The 19,596-nt window shown below is 37.9% G+C and overlaps 3 protein-coding genes across 4 annotated transcripts; 1 reads left to right on the forward strand and 2 right to left on the reverse strand.

Moving 5' to 3' along the window:
* Positions 1 to 602: 602 nt before the first annotated feature.
* Positions 603 to 5,253, reverse strand: LOC306854405 (potassium channel subfamily K member 13). Its single transcript, XM_079392369.1, has 2 exons — positions 4,660 to 5,253; positions 603 to 1,946 (listed from the first exon to the last, which is right to left on the reverse strand). The coding sequence occupies exons 1-2, from the start codon at positions 5,015 to 5,017 to the stop codon at positions 1,087 to 1,089; spliced, it is 1,218 nt and encodes a 405-aa protein (XP_079248495.1). The 5' UTR covers positions 5,018 to 5,253; the 3' UTR covers positions 603 to 1,086.
* A 918-nt stretch (positions 5,254 to 6,171) lies between these two features.
* Positions 6,172 to 14,772, forward strand: LOC306854403 (glucose-6-phosphate exchanger SLC37A4-like). Of its 2 annotated transcripts, none has more exons than XM_079392366.1 (9): positions 6,172 to 6,397; positions 9,156 to 9,410; positions 9,838 to 10,070; positions 10,955 to 11,198; positions 11,552 to 11,710; positions 12,286 to 12,371; positions 12,961 to 13,074; positions 13,324 to 13,462; positions 13,798 to 14,772. In XM_079392366.1, the coding sequence occupies exons 2-9, from the start codon at positions 9,263 to 9,265 to the stop codon at positions 13,962 to 13,964; spliced, it is 1,290 nt and encodes a 429-aa protein (XP_079248492.1). In that variant the 5' UTR covers positions 6,172 to 6,397; positions 9,156 to 9,262; the 3' UTR covers positions 13,965 to 14,772. The 2 variants fall into 2 exon arrangements, with proteins under 2 accessions (XP_079248492.1, XP_079248493.1); XM_079392367.1 differs by having other exon boundaries at positions 6,182 to 6,397; positions 9,252 to 9,410.
* LOC306854412 (trafficking protein particle complex subunit 4-like) lies at positions 14,036 to 18,196 on the reverse strand. The gene is made up of 5 exons (XM_079392377.1): positions 17,987 to 18,196; positions 16,718 to 16,892; positions 15,249 to 15,352; positions 15,010 to 15,136; positions 14,036 to 14,911 (listed from the first exon to the last, which is right to left on the reverse strand). Exons 1-5 carry the CDS (start codon positions 18,159 to 18,161, stop codon positions 14,833 to 14,835), a joined length of 660 nt encoding a protein of 219 aa, XP_079248503.1. The 5' UTR covers positions 18,162 to 18,196; the 3' UTR covers positions 14,036 to 14,832.
* Positions 18,197 to 19,596: the final 1,400 nt, after the last annotated feature.

Raw genomic sequence — 19,596 nt, forward strand, 5'->3', positions numbered from 1 at the left:
CTATGAATTAATTAAATGTATATTCTCTGAATTAAATGACTCTGCACTGTAAAGAATATTCTTATATAATATTTTTTTAACGGTAAAAACTGGCAGCTGTGGTTGCCAGAAATACACCAAAAATTCTGCGACAATGTTTCTGGTTTTATGGTATTATCTCACAACTTACAGTGGGGAAAAAAAGTATTTGATCCCCTGCTGATTTTGTTCGTTTGCCCACCGACAAAGAAATGATCAGTCTATAATTTTAATTTCCCTCCACTGTATAACTGTATGTTTCATCAAGTGATACAATTTTAATACTGTATACCAATCTACTTCAATTAAAATCTACCAAAATCTGCTTTTTAGCTTAAAATGCACTAATTAAATACACCATGATAAAACAGGTGGCACAAAGATGTACATAGGCCTAATTGAAATAATTATGTATAAGTCAATTTCTAACTTACATTTTGAATAAAAAATATATTTAATAAATTGACAATAATGGAAACTATTGGCTGGAAAACTTGTTCAAATGTTATAGAATGATATGATAGAATGATAGAACCTAAAGACAGTAAATGAAAAATCCAATTCAGAATGCCTTAATTCAGGGCTGGTTGGTTGGTTTAAGAGTTTGAACTCTTTATTAATGAATACAATTGATTCATATAAAATTACAATTTCATTGCATTGTGGGGATATTATGGTGAAACAAACAAGAAAGTATTACTGTTTTTACAAAAACTAATGACGTGACATTTCCCTTCACAAGTTGGGAGATTTAATTTAGTTCAGAATGTCCTCTATTATAAAATAAAGATAATTTTACTGTAAAAGTACATATGTTAAATCTATAACGTAGATTTGCACCCTAAATTACAAGGTAATTTACACTTTTAACTTCCAAATAAAATTAAATGCATTCACCTATTAAATCTATTATACATTTTTTAACATACTGTATATACGTTTTCACTGCATTTCTTTTTATGTACAGATTTTTTTTACAGTACTGGCTTTGCATTGATGTTTGTCTCCTGCTGCTGCTGATTTGACATTGCAACTGTTCTCACATCCTCCCACATACTATGATGATGACTAAGGTGACAGTTCTTGCTGAGAGCACCAAAAAACCTCTTTCTCTGCATCATCCTTCGAAAGCTTGTACGAATCTCTGATTTCGTGTTCAAAGGTTGGGCGACTGTTTGCTGTGTCCAGGCTCTGGCACACGGTTTCTACTGCAGTGCTGGCACACTTACACTTGCTCTTGGAGGGGAGAGAGGCCTTGACCACATGACAGGTGCCATGATGGTTGCTTGTGTTCTGGATCTGCTGATTGGCCGGTTCTTTGACTTTCAGACTTGTGATGGAGCAGCAGCCCTGAGACTGACAGCAATGCAGGGTGAACAGCTTGGCCAAAATCCAGTTCAACATCTGTTTGATGATGATGGCGGTGATGCTGAAAAGAGAGTAGGTGCAGCTCACGCCAAGGATGATCATTAAAGAGTTGGCTATCTGGTAGACCCAACGTGCTTCATAGTGGGCCTTCTGTCCGCTCACCATGTCCCCGAAACCCATGGTGCTGAAAGCCACGAAGCAGAAGTACATAGACTCTAGGTAACTCCAATCCTCCATGGCTGAGTACAGACCTGATGCTCCGCAGTTCACCAGAATCGCAACTGTTGCCAAAATGAGGGTTACATAGTATATAGAAGGTTTCCAGTCCTCCTGCTCATCTCCATGTTCTGGTTGTGTGTTCAAATTGGGGACAATGTGTCTTTTACTTAGCTTAGTTTTTTGTTTTTGCTTTCGACATCTGCGTGTGAGGAATGTAATCAGTGTTATCATGCGTTCCAGAAAGAGGTTGAAGAATAGAGTGGTGGCTGCGCAGCCTATCAGCCCATAGAAGATAAGGAAGATTTTTCCATTCAGTGTAGCGGGTGCTGCCATCCCGAAACCTGATATGGACACAGAAATGTATCTAATGAAAGAGAACAGTGGAGTAAAGAGTGGTTCGATAATATATTTTTTAATTTAGATTTGGTGAATATTTTTAGATTTTCTGAAAAAAAGGTTTTGCAACAATTTAGACATAATGTTGCCAGCTTGTTCACACTTAAAATGATTAACTATAAATATAAATATAACAATAACTATATTAGTTCCCACAACAAATTAGTGACCATTTAAAGTGACTGGTGACCAAATTGAAGCATGCATTATACTAAACAGAACATTATCATCCATTGATGTGGAAGATATAGTTGTTGTTGGTGTGAACAGGCCTAAGTGCTCTAGCTCTTGGTTGGAAGGATTCTGTTTAGCTTTCAGTGTTTTTATCAGCTGAAAAAAAAAACTGTTCTAAAATGATTTCAGTGATATGGTTCCTCAGTGTTGTTATCATTGTAACGGCTTCCGTATTCTCATAGAATTAGAATGATTATCAAAGCTTTATACTTGTCTATTTTGCTTCACAAAAAAATCTGAATCAGCTGACATACAAAAGTGTTTTTTTCCTGAATGAATCAGTTTTGAAACAATTCAGTTGAGTCAATGATGATTCAATAACTCATGCATCAGTTGTTGTTTAGCTTTTGAATGAATCAGTGTTTTTGAAAGAAAGAATCATTGACATAATCATAAAAACGGTCGCTTTTTGTCATCTACTGGAATAATGAAAGTCACTGTGAATCCCACAAACTTACAGACTGACAAACCTGTCTGGAATGTACAAACATGGCATGCTTCTCCAATAATTCTGCAATATAAAACTACTATGAGTAGAAATACTAAGGCCTGGTTTCATAGACAGGGCTTAGCCTAAACCAAGATTAGGCCATAGTTCAATTAGGACATTTAAGTCATTTTTATAAACATGCCTTAGAAAAAAGCATTACTGGTGTGCATCTTAAGACAAAACAAAGGCACTGATATATTTTAAGATCAGTCAGTGCAAGTTTCTTTCAGTTGAAACAGCTCAGATTTACATCTTAGTCTAGGACTAGGCTTAAGCCTAAAACCGGGGATAAGAGTGCTATGGTAGTATACTATTCTGAATTCAGTCTGGCAAGTGTAATGACAGACTACAAACAATGAATACTGACAGAGTGAAATTACAAGAAAAAAGAGAAAACTATAGTACAGTTCTACTGCAACAAAATCAAGATTTTCATCAACCTTAAATTGCTCATTTGATAATCTTGAGGAAACAATTTGTTGTGTTATGCAAGCAAGATGACATTTAGATTCCACTTTGTGTACTGACACACTACACATTATATTGGACCGTGAGAGCTGTTTACATGTATCCATGATTACACACTATTATGATGTGAGCTCTGGGTATTTGAATCAGGAAATTGATTTTCTTGCTATTTCACCACTAAAAGATAAGCACAGCACAGATAATAAAACAGGGATGTTAAAGTTTGTTATCATGTGTAAACAGTTATTCTACCCTGAAAAGTACGAACATGTTGATTCTTCCAAAGGCTAATGACTATATGTAGTCTATAAGTGGGAGAAATATTACAGTTTTTCTCGAAACGGTCTTAACATTCTCTAAACTCTGAGTGCAAATGTCACAACTGTTTGCTGGAACTTCAGAACTTTATTGCATGTCTGCAAAACGTAGTTACTCACCCAAAACATTTCTTTCATGCTTCAAAACCTAGTTATCGTGTCAGTAATTTGGCCAAGGCCACCAAAATATAAAGTATTTTTGTCACCGTGTGAGCCACACTGGTCAAACTGTTTAGTTGTTTTTTCACCATGACAGTCAACCATGGAAATTGAGGTTTTATAAAAAAAAATCTGATATTTGTTGAGAAGAGTCAATGTATTACATGTAAAGTAGTGTGAAGTGTAACAGTGCACTCTGTTACAGTAGTATTACCTGATGTAAACTATGGCAACAGTTTGGATGACAGTTACTGTAATGAAATGCAGAAGGCTGCATTTCTTAAGAATGCCATATTTCCTTTCAAAAGTACAAATTTACACATTACTGTATTAGGGATATTGATTGAAAGAGACTGTTTCAAAATGTTTGAATTTTGAGGATATGGTCGTTCTCCCAATATTTAGCTGCACCCTTCAGCCATTGTAAGGGCATGATTGACAACATTATCTCATCTGATATGCACCTCTGTCCTTGGCCTCTTCTTCCTCTTCCTCTGTTTTGCATCCTTACTCCTCGTTTTCTGGATATTCATCCATCGTCAGAATTTGTAAATTTTGTGATTTCCAAAGCAATCGCAACTTGTTCAAAAGAATGAGAAACTGCTTTTATGATGTGTGACTAGATGATGTGGAGGTTGAACAAGTAGTTTTGAAAATTTCATTTCTGTTCTGAGAAATGCACCAAAGCAACTGAGAAAAACTGTAGCATGCTTCTTCAAACACAGGGACAAATGTATGGAGAGAAAAGGTCACACAGGAGGAGTAAACAATCTTTCTGTCAAGAAAGAGAATTGCTTTAGTGGCTAATTACTAAATCAAATTATTAGATTATGTGGAAAGTAAAAAAAAAAAATGTAAGTTTTGTTTTTTATACTTCTAAATGTAGATTTGGAGAAAAGACTGTATAGACAGACAGACATAGATAGATAGATAGATAGATAGATAGATAGACAGACAAACAGACAGACAGACAGACAGGTTCAGACTTACCAATAGTGCTGGCTACAGTTGCCACAAAGTAAAAAGCTCCTGAGAAGTCCCATCGAGGTCTCCGTGCTTCCATCCGAATTCCGGCAGCAATGGCCTCCTCATAGTGTCCCAGCAGCTCACGCAAGTCCTCCGAGGGAACCCGGTGATCCTGAACAAATTCGGCCAGCTGTCTGCTCCATCTGCAGTGTGCCTCCAGTTCTGAAGGTCTCTCAAGGGCCAAGAAGACAGCAGCCCCAAATAAGGCGTAGAAGACAATCACAAACCATAACAGGAATATTCGGGCGAAGTCTATGTTGATATGAGACCAAATGCAGCCGCAGCCTTTCCTGGACCTTCCAGAATGATCTGACTGCACCATTAATATTGAGAAATAAAATGTAAAAAGATGACACAGGTCTTTGGTTGCATTACTTCCAGACAACAATCCAATCTCAAATTGAATGTTTATTACCTCTATCTCTATTATCACACTGTTCTTAAAAGCGACTGTATATATTGATCCACGAACAGTTCAGATTCAGAAGCTGCTGCAGAAAATGCTGTGCTGGCTGCTAAGTAAAACAAAAACATGATCATCCTTGCCCTCTCCACTGCTTAAGTACACTTCACATAATTGCGCTTTATTGCCCTGCGCTCAGTACTGTCACACATGGTAAACTGATATGGCTGAGGTTCTGAGCAAGAGCTTGTAGGTTCAAACTTTGCAAGAGGTTTTCTGTGAGCCTTCACCAGAGTGCCTAAACTTCAGAGGGACTGTCTATTTAATAGAAAGCCTCAGCTAATTGATGAATTAATAACTATACACTTAATTATCAAGCTTGTAAGAAGGTCCGAGCAGCTTACAATTTAATATTTGGTAAGATTTTTAACGTTTTGAAAAAAAAAAAGTCTCTTTATTTGATCAAAAATACAGCAAAAAATAAAATTGTGAAATATTATTACAAATTTAAAATGTTTAATAAATGTATTCCTGTGATGGCAAAGCTGAAGCAGCCATTACTCCAGTCTTCAGTGTCACATAATCCTTCAGAAATCTCTCTAATATGCTGATTTGCTGCTCAAGAAATATTTATTATTATCAATATTGAAAACAGCTGGAAAAGCAGGAAACTGTGACACTTTTTATTTTTCATAGAAATCGTTAGTATATAAATGTAGCCTATATATACTGTCACTTTTGATCAATTGAATGCATCCTTGCTGGTAAAAGTATTATTTTCTTTAAATTAATGAGCAGTAATTTTAGTCACCCTTTAATGTATACTCCTATATGACACAATAGGCCATTTAACTTTTAAAAACAATTGTATAACAGTGCAGTATTTCTGCAATTGTAATTTCTGTATTAATTAATTTAGTCCAGCATTAAACAGTCTGGGTAAATGTAAAACCGCTTCAGATCCAGCTTCTGTTCTGCCTTTATTTGAACAATATGATCTTATAATAAGCCTCAAAGTTTTACTCTGCTAAACCGTTCTACTATAACTAGTCCGGTAGGTGGCAGCAATTGACTAGTTTGACTAGTATTTCAGGATTTACAGTAGCAAGACGAGATCCACTAGTAATGTCTGATTATGAGGAAATAAAATTAATAAAATAAAAATCCCGGTTTAAACGCAACATGAACATTAACCAAGGACAGTGTGTCGGATCGACGTGGTTTGGTGGTGGATAAAGGGTTAATGAAAACTGTTTGCTTGCTGGAACAGACATCCGAAAGGCAACCTTGTTCACGGAAGTAGGCATTGTTTTCATCATTAACTCGTTGTTTCTGTTATGACATTTTTCAAATCTCAGTTGTCCCTTCGACTAATCTTGTATAACTCAAAGTGAGATGATTGTTTTACTGATTCTGTTGCCACGCTTGCGAGCAGCATTTACATACTTTTAACCATAAAAGGACGATAAATACCCGTACCCTGCTGAAAAAAACAATAGATCCCTGCCCAAAACACAATAGAAAATGTAATGGGTTTAATGGTTATTATGGGAATTGTATTGTTTTAATGGAAACTATAATGGTGTCTACTGGCATGTGATGGATTCTATTGGTGGGAAGTTAAATCCTACTGGAAAAATGCCCAAAACACACTACAAAAAGGAATTTTGTAATGGTTTTACTGGAAAAAGCTAATGGTTTATAATGGTATTTTAATGGAAACCATTAGAATTTCTGTGATGTATTTTTTTTTGCAGGAAATGGTGTAATAACAGTCAGGTCTGTGGATGACAAACCCAAAACATATCTGCACGCAGCAATGTAGCCATACACGTTACCTGAATAAACAGGATAAACATTAGATTTACCACTGTCCCTATGATTTTAGGCTGCTTAACGTTTGACCGATATGTAAATGTAGTGCAACAGGACAGGACACTGATAATAAAATAATAATATACAAATAGGCAATGTACAAAACAGCAAAAACACAATATATAATATTCGACAATTATGTGTGTACAGGTCTCATATGTGCAAATTTGAAATGAAAAAATAAGTATGTGTGGTGAATAAATAATGTATAAGAGTTGTGTGTTCCACGTTTAGTGTCAAGTGTTCATGAGATGGATTGCCTGAGGGAAGAAACTGTTCCTGTGTCTGGTCGTTCTGGTTCTCAGAGCTCTGTAGCGTCCAGACGGTAACGGTTCAAAGAGGGAGTGTGCTGGATGTGAGGGCTCCAGAGTGATTTTACCAGCCGTTTTGCTCACTCTGGATGAGTACAGTTCTTGGAGAGCGGGGAGGGTTGTACCAATGATTCGCTCAGCAGTCCGGACTACTCTCCGTAGTCTTCTGAGGTCAGATTTGGTAGCTGAGCTGAACCAGACAGTTATTGAAGTGCAGAGGATGGATTCAATGATGGCAGAGTAGAACTGTTTCAGTAAGTCCTGTGGCAGATTGAACTTCCTCAGCTGGCGAAGAAAGTATAACCTCTGCTGGGCCTTTTTCACAATAGAGTCTATGTGAATGTCCCACTTCAGGTCCTGAGAAATGGTGGTGCCCAGGAATCTGAATGACTCCACTGCAGTCACAGTGCTGTTCATGATGGTGAGTGGGGGGAGAGCAGGGGGTTTCTCCTGAAGCCCACGATCATCTCCACAGTTTTGAGCGTGTTAAGCTCCAGGTTGTTAAGACTGCACCAGACAGCCAGCTCCTTAACCTCCTGTCTGTAAGCAGACTCGTCACCGTCCTGGATGAGGCCGATCAGTGTGGTGTCATCTGCAAACTTCAGGAGCTTGACAGAGGGGTCTTTAGATGTGCAGTCGTTGGTGTAGAGGGAGAAGAGCAGTGGGGAGAGAACGCAGCCCTGAGGAGCTCCAGTGCTGATGGTGCAGGTGCTGGATGAGAATTTTCCCAGCCTCACTATAGCTGCTGCCTGTCTGTGTGGGGTGATTTTTCAAACCTACAGTAGAACTCATTCAGGTCGTCTGCCAGTTGTTGATTCTCCAAAGTGCTGGGGATGGTGTCTTGTAACTGGTGATATTATTAGACAGCTTCAGTATTGCTAATGATGACCCATACTAGGTTTCGTGTTGATGCGATAAAATACAGCATTTTATGATAAAATTCAAATGGCAGTGTGTTCACATTATTTTGGAATTTCCATACAATATTTCGACTTGTGAAAAGTTATCATGGCCGAAGAACTCAATTTCAACATGTATAGCTCCATTCAGCCTCACTTTGTGGTGTTGTCAAATACAAAATTGTTAACGCGTTATGCCGAGCTTACGTATAATTTTAACCGTTGTGCAGTGAAATTTCGCAGGCTATTTCAGTTTGACTCCACGTGATCGGAGTAGGCCATGACAACAACTAAATAAAAAAATAATAAAAAAATCAAATTAAAACGAAAAAGACCAATTTTCCAGCGAAATGTTGCTAATGTGACTGCACCTTTGCCTAGTGGTCTGAAACAAATTGGTCAAGATCTGATGAATGTTTAGTTAGAAAAGATGGGTTTTTCAGAATGTTAAAAATGGTGGAAAATCTGGTCAGACAGAAAGCATGGAAAGAATTTGATTCAGAATGAACCAACAATATTTCTAGGCTACACAGTTTAGAAGTTTTAATCAGACATGGTGGCGCACATTTGGTGCTCTGCCCCTGTCTGAAGAGAAATCGTCATTGTACAATGATTCTTACACAACACACACCACCAGTGGTCAAATCTATAAAGCTGTTACATACAGACCCCCACGTCAATCATTAAATTCCTCAAATTAAGGGATCTTCAGTAACCCTCTTCACAACACTTTTAAAACAACAACAAAGTAGAAAAACAGAAAAACACTGGCTACGGTAGATCTGCTGCAATTGAAATGTCAGTGGCATGTTTTAGTTCAATAGAGTATGTTACAGTCCGTCCCCTGACACTGTTCCCTTGAAAGCAGTTGTTTGCCGGAGAACACTCCAAAGATCTCTGCCAGGTTGACCATTAACCCTGCCTTGATTACAGCTCTTTCCCCTGACCTCACCAGCTCTTCTCGTTTCACAGATCCACACGTTTGAGTTCATAGCCCTCAGATGCTCCTGGTAACTCCTGTGTCGAGCTGAAGAAGACCCTTACGTTTTCTTTTTAATCGTTTTAAAGTTGCTCCAACCATGGCGAAGAGTGGATATGGCTACTACAGAACTACTATATTCTTGGCCATGTTTGTGGGCTACACGCTGTATTACTTTAACAGGAAGACGTTCTCTTTCGTGATGCCCTCTGTAATGCAGGAGATCACGCTGGATAAGGATGATCTAGGTGAGCATGTGCAACGAGTTGCCTGTACTTTGTCTTTCCTCTGTGAGACTAGAGGCTGTGATATGTCTAGTGTGTAGAATACACCAGTGAAATGTATTTTTAGTTTAGCTTTGTAAAAAATTTTAGTCATTACTATGCATAAAATATGAAATATATTATACAGCTTAAAAAGCAGCTACATTTACACAATTTAAGCCTTTCTTTATTACGATGAGATGTTTGGTATGTTGCCCGGGATCTACTTTATCAACATAGTGATTAAGTTCATCTTATCACTGAAGTCTTTACAGTCCTTAAGCCAATGCGGAGTGATAATGTCTAAAGAAATGTTCCTTTGCCCTATCTTTGCAAACCCATATGTTCTTGAGTGATTCTTAACTCTCTGCTGAAGTCTAATCAATATTTATTTCTTCTTCGTGCACTGCAGGTCTTATCACTAGCAGTCAATCACTGGCCTACGCCATTAGCAAGTTCATAAGCGGTGTGCTGTCCGATCAGATGAGCGCACGATGGCTTTTCTCTGTTGGGCTGTTTATGGTTGGCGGCATCAATGTGGTTTTCTCTCAGTCCTCAACAGTGGGGGTGTTCTCAGGCCTGTGGTTTCTGAATGGACTGGGTCAAGGTCTAGGATGGCCACCATGTGCAAAAGTACTACGCAAGGTATGGATCTGATCCTGTAATCCTGCCAGCAGGCATTTCACCCTGTAGCCCAAGACTGGTTGCCCACTGAGCCTGGTCAGTACCTGGATGGGAGACCTCCTGGGAAAACTAGGTTGCTGCTGGAAGAGGTGTTAGTGAGACCAGCAGGGGGTGCTCACCCTGTGGTCTGTGTGGGTCCTAACACCCCGGTATAGTGACGGGGACACTATACTGTCAACAAGCACCGTCCTTCGGATGAGACGTTAAACCGAGGTCCTGACTCTCTGTGGTCATTAAAAATCCCAGGATGTCCTTCGAAAAAGAGTAGGGGTGTAATCCCAGCATCCTGGCCAAATTCGCCCATTGGCCTCTGACCATCATGGCCTCCTAATCATCCCCATATCTGCTGATTGGCTTCATCACTCTGTCTCCTCTCCACCAGTAAGCTGGTGTGTGGTGGGCGTTCTGGCGCAATATGGCTGTTGTCACATCATCCAGGTGGATGCTGCACACTGGTGGTGGACGAGGAGATACCCCCACACATTGTAAAGCGCTTTGAGTGTCTAGAAAAGCGCTATATAAATGCAACAAATTATTATTATAATCCATGGACTTGCATTGTACATTTAAATATATATATTCACTCAAAACTAATAAAACTATGGTTTCATTAAGAACCTTTAACATCCATGGAACCTTTCCATTGCACAGAAGTGTCTTTATAGATTAATAAAATGTTCTTCACACTGAGAAAATATAAGGTTCCTTGGGAAACTCAGATGTTTTTTGAAAATACTACTATTGACACTTTTGAAAAAACACTACTATTGAAAAGTTTGGGGCCAGTAAGTTTAGTTTTTTTTTTACGATGCTTTTGAAATTAACAGATTCTTTTGTTTAAATAGTGGTTTGAGCCATCTCAGTTTGGGACCTGGTGGGCAGTGCTGTCTTGTAGTATGAATTTGGCTGGGGGTCTCGGGCCTATAATTGCCATACTGATGGCCCAAAGCTACAGCTGGAGGTTCACGCTGTCCATCTCTGGCCTGACCTGCATGGTCATGTCCATCTTCTGTCTACTCATAATCCGAAATGAGCCCAGTGAAGTTGGCCTGCCAAATATCGAAACTGGTGCAAAGAAAGGCAAAGGAGGTATGAGGACTTACCCATCCATACGCACATGCATTTTTTATGTATAATTAATTTAACTGGTTTCATGTCATCAACATACTTAATTGTTTATTATGGCTAATTTTGCTTATATAGGTCTTGCTGTTCTATGTTATTGTGAAATTCTGCCTTAGATAAAAGGTTTCACTTGCTTGTTCTTTGAAGAATGAACTATTGGACCAAAACAGAGTACAAAGGGGTGTGTTTTACTAGGCCTGTGTGTTAATTCATGTTTTTCCGTCAAAGGTCATTCATGTTGAACTAATGGACTTTTGTGTCTGTCCTCCAACAACAATTATACATTTGATCCATCTAGTATCTACCTCTGATTTCAGGCTCCAACAAAAATGAAAGCACCTTCAAAGAGTTCATCTTTTCTCCATATCTGTGGGTGTTGTCATTGGGATACCTGGTGGTGTTTGGGGCGAAGACTGCTTACACCGACTGGGGGCAACTTTTCCTTATCCAGGACAAGGGCCAGTCAGCACTATTGGGTATTGTGTGTTGTCTAATGTATTGAGGTTTATGTTTTTTAAGTATCCACCTTATTTTTAATGTAACATGAATATGCAAAGGTTCCTGTGTTGTCTGTTATTTTAGCTGTACAAGCACAGGCCTGTATGCTGCCTAGTATTATAAACTTGTATATCTTATTGTATTTTATTTTAGTTTATATCATAATCATAAACACACTAGTTTGTAGTGCACATAGATTTACTGTTTAGTAATTTAACACACTTTGCTTTTCTTCTAGTTTTCAACCTACAGCAGTTAATTAATTAAAAGTTTTGCACATTCACAGAAAATAGCTTACTCAGCATTGCACAATAAGGTGGATAGGCCCCTAGTGTGATCTAATGAAGGCCTTAAAGATGTCAATGGCAATGTTTTGTAGTGTGAAGAAGATATTTCAGTTTTGAAAGTTAGTTTATGTTTTCATAATTTCATAGTACAATGAACATTAATGTAAAAGTCCAGGCACAATTTCACGTTATGTCCTCTTTTGCTAAGGGTGTGATGAGACTTTTGGGTTATGGACTGAAATGCATGTTGCTGTTGACTTTAACAGGAAGTTCCTTTATGAGTGCCCTGGAGATTGGAGGACTGCTGGGTAGTTTAGCTGCAGGATTTCTGTCAGATAGAGCTGTGGCAAAGGTGCGTTTATACCACCAATATATATTTATACAAAATCTTTATACTATTCATGACAAACCACGTTTTCTTCAGAAAATTTGTTTATATTCTACCATTCAGAAGTAGCAGTGTTTTTTTTTATGTTTAAATTAATTAAATGAATTTATTTTATCTAAAATACAGTAAAACAGTAATACAGTGATATATTATTGCAACTTAAAACTATTCTAAATCTGAATATATTGTAAAAAATATATATATATTAAAACAATAATAAATTAATTTATACCTGTGATGCAAATGTGAATTTTCAGCATCATTACTCCAGTCTTCAGTGTCACATGATCCTTCAGAAATCATATGCTGATTTGCATTTATCATCAGTTGAAAACAGTTGTGCTGCCTAATATTTAACTAGGAACTGCGATTCAGAAATCTTTCATGAAAAAAAAGAACAGCATTTATTTAAAATAGGAATTATATATATTATATATATTATAAATGTCACTTTTGATCAAGCCTTTGCTAAAAAAAAAAAAAAATGCACTGATCTTTTGAATGGGAGTTATGTACCAAAGGTGGTGCATTTTCTCATTCTCTTTAATTTCAGCATGGATTGAGTTTGTATGGTAACCCTCGACATGGGCTCCTGCTCTCCATGATGGCTGGGATGTGCGTCTCCATGTACTTCTTCCGTACTACTGTCACGGCACACAGCTCAAATGTAAGTTCAGTATCCCTTACACATTACAAATGAACAAAACTGGCAGAAAATATTCCGCCTGCAGCCCACATCGTGCAATAGCGAATTATTTTACTAACCCTACTGGATGTTGTTGTTGTTTTTAACAGACAAACCTGACCAAATGTTTTGCCCAAACTTTCTGTTGCAATAGGAAATACGTCAATGCAGGAAATAAGACTGTGTTTATGGGTTCTATTATGTACTGGTTCTATTATAATTTACACACAGGTCTGGATTCTTTTGCTGGGTGCTGTTTTTGGCTTTTCCTCCTATGGACCGATTGCCTTGTTTGGAGTTCTTGCCAATGAAAGCGCTCCATCGAACTACTGTGGGACCTCTCACGCCATTGTGGCCCTGATGGCAAACGGTGATCATCTTCTCAAATTTACAGCTGAAGTGAAATTGTACCAACCTAATTTTACAGTAGTTACATGGAACTTTTCCATTAGTTACATTTGGAATTTTACTTTGGTTTGTCTGTAGTATACAGGGGCATCGCAGAAAATTAGAATATGGTGAAAAAGTTCATTTTTTCTTGTAACATGAAAGTTTCCCTTTTTGAAATAAGTTATGTAACTTTTTCACCATATTCTAATTTTCTGAGATGCACCTGTATAATCTCATTCCCAAAGAAAAGTTACATGTTAACCATTTGCCCATTTCAAAAAATACTAATGAGTTTTTTGTTTGTTTTGCTGGCAGTTGGTGGTTTTCTGTCAGGGTTGCCATTTGGCACCATTGCGAAACACTATGGCTGGAACACAGCATTCTGGGTAGCAGAGATAACCTGTACTGTCACCACAGTTGGATACTTCCTACTCCGGAATATCCGCACCAAGATGGGAAGTTTACCCAAGAAGACAGACTAAACAGAGTATTATTTATGTATTTTAACTCATTTTTAAGATATGGTATGAAAAATAAAGGGTGCAACTTGTCTAGGGTTTTACTTTTGTGTTTATGAAATATAACTTCACTGTGGATATCCTGTGGATGTCTATTCCTAAGGTATTACACTTTTTTAGTGACATATGAAACGGGATACCATGTTGTGTCACTTTCTGAACATGTTATTTATTCTGTTCATTTTAAAAATGGATGACAGTATTTTACATGGTTCTGAATCTGCTCACATTGCACAACTTTGTCATTTGGTTAAGACATGTTAAAGCCATTTCTTAACATTTTATTGCTATTAAAAAAGGTCAAATAACTCTTCTTGTACTTTCCATCCGTTTTAGGGCTTTAAGAGGTCCTACCTCTGTATCTGCAGTATTACAAATTCATGACAACGTGTTATATCACATGAAATATTAAATAGCACAATGTAATGAGTTTATATAAATAAAAAGTAAGACTAAACTTCAGAAACTGATCCAAGGTATGCAGTAGACTTTTCATAATCTGCTGACAGAAAGCAAATAACATGTAAATTTCATTTAGAAAGACACTAATAAACATGTTTCAATGAGCATGTATTGAGCTGCTCCGTCTTGTACAGATGTTCTGCACATTACAAACTTAAACTGTGTCCATTATTTACAAAGGTTGTGAAATATGTTTCTCACTGTAAATTTGGAACGTAATTTTAAGACAAATGCAAATTAACCAGTCATCGTTGTCTTTAAGGTAAACAGTTTGAGTTTGAAATCCTAATCCCTTTTTTCTGGACAAGTTTGACCTCAGAACATCTGGAGATTCGGTCAGATGAATGAACACACTCAATGCAAGTCCAGTTCAGGACCCGGGTCCAAATGTTCCAGCTTTCTCTGCTATTTCCAGGGCACTCTTTAAATTTTGGTCAAAAAGCTCACATCTGAAATAAATCATGCATTTCTTGTTACACACAACACCTTTGTGGAAATCAACAAATTGGACTGCATGCAAAGCACAAAATTAACAAAGATTACACACCTGATTGGCATTTCTAAAGAGTAGAAAGGATTCTTCAGTGCAAAGTCTGAGTAGATCTCATAAATCTTTCTTAGGAGGGCATCAATACCAGACTGTCGAGGGTCAGTCAATACAATGAACTTTATACCTGCACAATTAAAAAACAGTTCTGGCAAAATCACTGTGGTTTTGTTCAGCACAAAATTCTAAAAAAATAAAGACTAAATATAATTTGCCCTTACAACAAGAGAACAACAGACCTGTGAGTGTTTGAAAGCAGTGCAGTTTAAACACGTCTGTCTCCAGCATTTCAATGCCAGAGCTGCCAACTTCAGGTGATAGCTGTGATCCAATGGCAAACAGCCTTAGAAAAGACAAGGAAATAATCATCACAGTACAACCGTATTTTGTATATTATTCATGATCAGGGGTTTATTAATAATGTTATGCTCCTGATTATGAGATATATTACACTGCCACTCAAAAGTTTGTAATCAGTAACCTTTTTCTATTAAGAAATCAACAATCAATTCACATTAAATTAATTGTCAATCAAATAAATTGTTGAATTTTCTATTAATCAAAGAATCCTGAAGATGAGTATCATGTTTTATAGAAAATTAATAAACAGTTTAATAAGAAATGTTTCTTGAGCACCAAATTCAAGGATCATGTGACTGAAGACTGGAGTAATGATGCTATGCATCACAGGAATAAATTACATTTTAAAATATAATCAAAAGTTATTTTAAATTGTAATAATATACTGCACTTTTTACTATATTTTGATCAAATAAAAGCAGTCTTGGTGGACATAAAAGACTAAGAAAAACTACAAAGTGAAGTGTGGTGACCCATACTCAGAATTTGTGCTCTGCATTTAACCCATCCAAGTGTACACACAGTAGTGAACACACACCCGGAGCAGTGGGCAGCGCCCGGGGAGCAGTTGGGGGTTCGGTGCCTTGCTCAAGGGCACCTCAGTCGTGGTATTGAGGGTGGAGAGAGTGTTGGTTATTCACTCCCCCACCTACAATCCCTGCTGGACCCGAGACTCGAACCTGCAACCTTTGGGTTACAAGTCCGACTCTCTAACCATTAGGCCACGACTGTCCCCATATAAATAAAGTAACTAAATAAAATCTTACCGACTTATATAATAAAATACACTGCCTGTCCAAAAAAAAGGTCACACTAATAATTTGTTGGACCATTTTTAGCTTTGATAACATTGTGTTTTTGTTGTGGTATTGCTTCAACAACGTTATGCAACACCATAACACATATTTCCATCAAAAGTTGCATTCATTTTTGGCCAAGATGGGAGAGCTGAACCACTCTGTAAAGCTGACTCACAATGCACATCCTGAAGGCTTTCAATCCGGTTAAGCCCAGGACATGGTGGTGGCGATTTCTTATCCTCACTGAACTACATTTTCACAATTTGGAACCAATTAATTTTTGGCATTGTCATCCTGGAATATGGACATGGGCACATCTTCCAACATGGTTGTTTAAGAAATGAAAAGCTACAGTTTTTTTTATGTATGACACAATTTAAGTATACAATAATAAAAACATACCAAAATATGATAAATAACACAGTTGTGTTGTTCTGTAGAACACAAAAGTGGATGCCTTAACATCTCCTAATGAGTTTCAATGACTAAAGTACATCATATGTGTTTGAAACAACATTACAGCAATGGGTTTAATGACATCTACTCACGAATGAAACATTGATGCCAGCATGAGTTTCTCATTGGAGGAGAGACGAGGTCGCCCAAACCTGATGGACACTGGATAGTTGGCAGGATCTTTCAGATATTCCAGGATCTCCTTCCCTTCAGCCGTGTATCTACCATTCACATCCACCCCATTGATGGACAGAGCCGCATGACCCACTGCACACGAGAAACACACACTAAACTCCTGGAACTGTGTATGAACACACACACACACACACAGACACACACACAGAGACAGACAGACAGACAGACACACACACACACACATACACACACACACACGAGAAACACACACTAAACTCCTGTAACTGTGTATGAACACACACACACACACACAGACACACACAGAGACAGACAGACAGACAGACAGACACACACACACACACACGTTGGTTTTTGTGGTTTATGGGGACTCTCCATAGGCGTAATGGTTTTTATACTATACAAACTGTGTGTGCTATTGCCCTACACCAACCCTACACCTAAACCTAGCCCTCACAGGAGACTTTGTGCATTTTTAGATTTTCAAAAAAACACCATTTAGTATGTTTTATTAAGCCTTTTGATTTACGGGGACATAGGCAGTGTCCTCATAAACCACCTTCATATTGTAATACCTCTGTCATACCCATGTCATTATACAAATTTGTGTCCTCATAAACATGCACACACACACACAGAGACAGACAGACAGACAGACAGACACACACACACACACACACACACACACACACACACACACACAGAGAGACAGACAGACACACACACACACACAGAGACAGACACACACACACAGAGACAGACAGACAGACAGACAGACAGACACACACACAGAGACAGACAGACAGACAGACAGACACACACACACACACACACACACACACACAGAGACAGACAGACAGACAGACACACAGACACACACACACACACACACACACACACACACACACACAGACAGACAGACAGACAGACAGACACACACACACACACAGAGACAGACAGACAGACAGACAGACAGACACACACACACACACACACACACACACACACAGAGACAGACAGACAGACAGACAGACACACACACACACACACACACACACACACACACACACACACACACACACACACACAGAGACAGACAGACACACACACACACACACACACACACACACACAGAGACAGACAGACAGACACACACACACACAGAGACAGACACACACACACACACACACACACACACACACACATACCTCTGATCCCGTCCCGCTGTCCGAATGAGACAATCACCTTCTCATCATGAATCTTTAAAACTAGATCAAGCGGAAAGCTGAATGTTTTTTCAACTTCAGCTCGAGGAACATAATTATCGTACTGGTAGATGAGTCCACCGGCCTTATTGACAACATACACACTGAAGACCGCCATCTTTCTTCCTGTCTGTCACGGGGCAGTCACGTGACTTCTTCTTCTCTTTAATGTACGGCGGTTGGCATTCAGCGATGTTTATGTGATAATTAATTTTTTCATTTTTCCGTTCAATTCCCATTTATCGTTATTACGGTGTAAATTATTATACTAAGAAAGATCGAGTAGGCACTGTCACGTGGTCCCTGTTACTTTTCTCAACGCTTTCAGGAATCAGCTGTTTCTGATTACAGCGAATGTGTAAAATCATCAATTTGTCATTCAGTTACCAATATTTAAAGTTATTGAATATTAAAGCTACATAACAGAATGTGCATACAGAGTAGTTTATTTATTTCTCTATCACTATGTAAAGTGTTAAAAATATATTAATATCCTTATGGTAATCATACCTTCTAATGATTGAGTTTTCTTGCATCAAGCATGTAAAGATTTTGAAAGGTCCTGTTTTTAATGAAAAACACGAGGGGCTCGAAGCTATGGCCTAGATGCTCGGGCCCCCAAAATGAGAGACAAACTCACCGACCAGGTATTTTATGAGTAATACTTTCTACAGAAAATAATAAGGTCTTGTTCATTCTTCTTGTAATAGTATTTGCTACAGACCGCCTTGAATGGTGAATAAACGCGATGAAAGCCATCGTGGTCTTTGCTGGCAGAGGGAAGTCATAATGGATCTGGTCAGGTGTTTGTCTTATCATTGCACACTTCTGCCTCCAGCCACAGGATGTGTGCCTCCAGCCTGAGCTTTGACTGAGTTACAGTTTCTCATGCTACCTATCAGCATCCTTTTAAAATAGTGATAAAAAAAACATTATAATATTTTATTATTTAGTAAGAAATGTATACTTGCTGCATAGATGCATCCAGTTGATTAAAATTGATAGTAAAGACAATTATAAATGTCACAAAAAATTGGATTTTAAATACTTCTGAACATTCTATTCATCAAAAACTCCTTATCAGTGTTTTCAACACTGATAATTATAAGAAATGTTCCTTGATCACCAAATCAGCACATTAGAATGATTTCTGAAGGATCACGTGACACTGAATGTAATGATGCTGAAATGTAGTTATTTGAAACTGTAATAATATTTCACAATTTGACTGTTTAACTGTATTTTTCAAACAAATACAGCTGTGGTAAGCATAAGATACTTAACATTAGAATTGTTTTTGCAGAAATCAAACATCTGCTGTATATAACTAGATTTTCTGAGAAAATGAGAGTAATGCCCATTCAAAAGTCACTGACACTGTACTATAAAATTGCTATACATTACAGCTATAACATGTTTTGAGTGCTTGTAGGTGGTTCCTTACTGGCCCAAATGAAAAGAACACTATTTCCATAAGTCGGGGTAAGTCTAGTTATAAAAAAATATCAGCACACATCTCCTGAATGTCCTAAAAAATATATGTCTAATAACAG

This window comes from Barbus barbus (assembly GCF_936440315.1).
Source record: "Barbus barbus genome assembly, chromosome: 34".
Classification (NCBI taxonomy): domain Eukaryota; kingdom Metazoa; phylum Chordata; class Actinopteri; order Cypriniformes; family Cyprinidae; genus Barbus; species Barbus barbus.

Excerpts from the sequence above, each read along its gene's own strand:
- LOC306854405 (XM_079392369.1), bottom strand. The coding sequence starts at position 5,017 with ATGGTGCAGTCAGATCATTCTGGAAGGTCCAGGAAAGGCTGCGGCTGC. Across the intron at positions 1,947-4,659 it reads AACTGTAGCCAGCACTATTG|GTTTCGGGATGGCAGCACCC; the intron begins GTAAGTCTGAAC and ends TGTCCATATCAG.
- LOC306854403 (XM_079392366.1), top strand. The coding sequence starts at position 9,263 with ATGGCGAAGAGTGGATATGGCTACTACAGAACTACTATATTCTTGGCC. Across the intron at positions 11,711-12,285 it reads GGGCCAGTCAGCACTATTGG|GAAGTTCCTTTATGAGTGCC; the intron begins GTATTGTGTGTT and ends TGACTTTAACAG. Across the intron at positions 12,372-12,960 it reads CAGATAGAGCTGTGGCAAAG|CATGGATTGAGTTTGTATGG; the intron begins GTGCGTTTATAC and ends CTTTAATTTCAG.
- LOC306854412 (XM_079392377.1), bottom strand. The coding sequence starts at position 18,161 with ATGGCGGTCTTCAGTGTGTATGTTGTCAATAAGGCCGGTGGACTCATC. Across the intron at positions 15,137-15,248 it reads CTGCTTTCAAACACTCACAG|GTATAAAGTTCATTGTATTG; the intron begins GTCTGTTGTTCT and ends TTAATTGTGCAG. Across the intron at positions 14,912-15,009 it reads TCTTTAGAAATGCCAATCAG|ATGTGAGCTTTTTGACCAAA; the intron begins GTGTGTAATCTT and ends GATTTATTTCAG.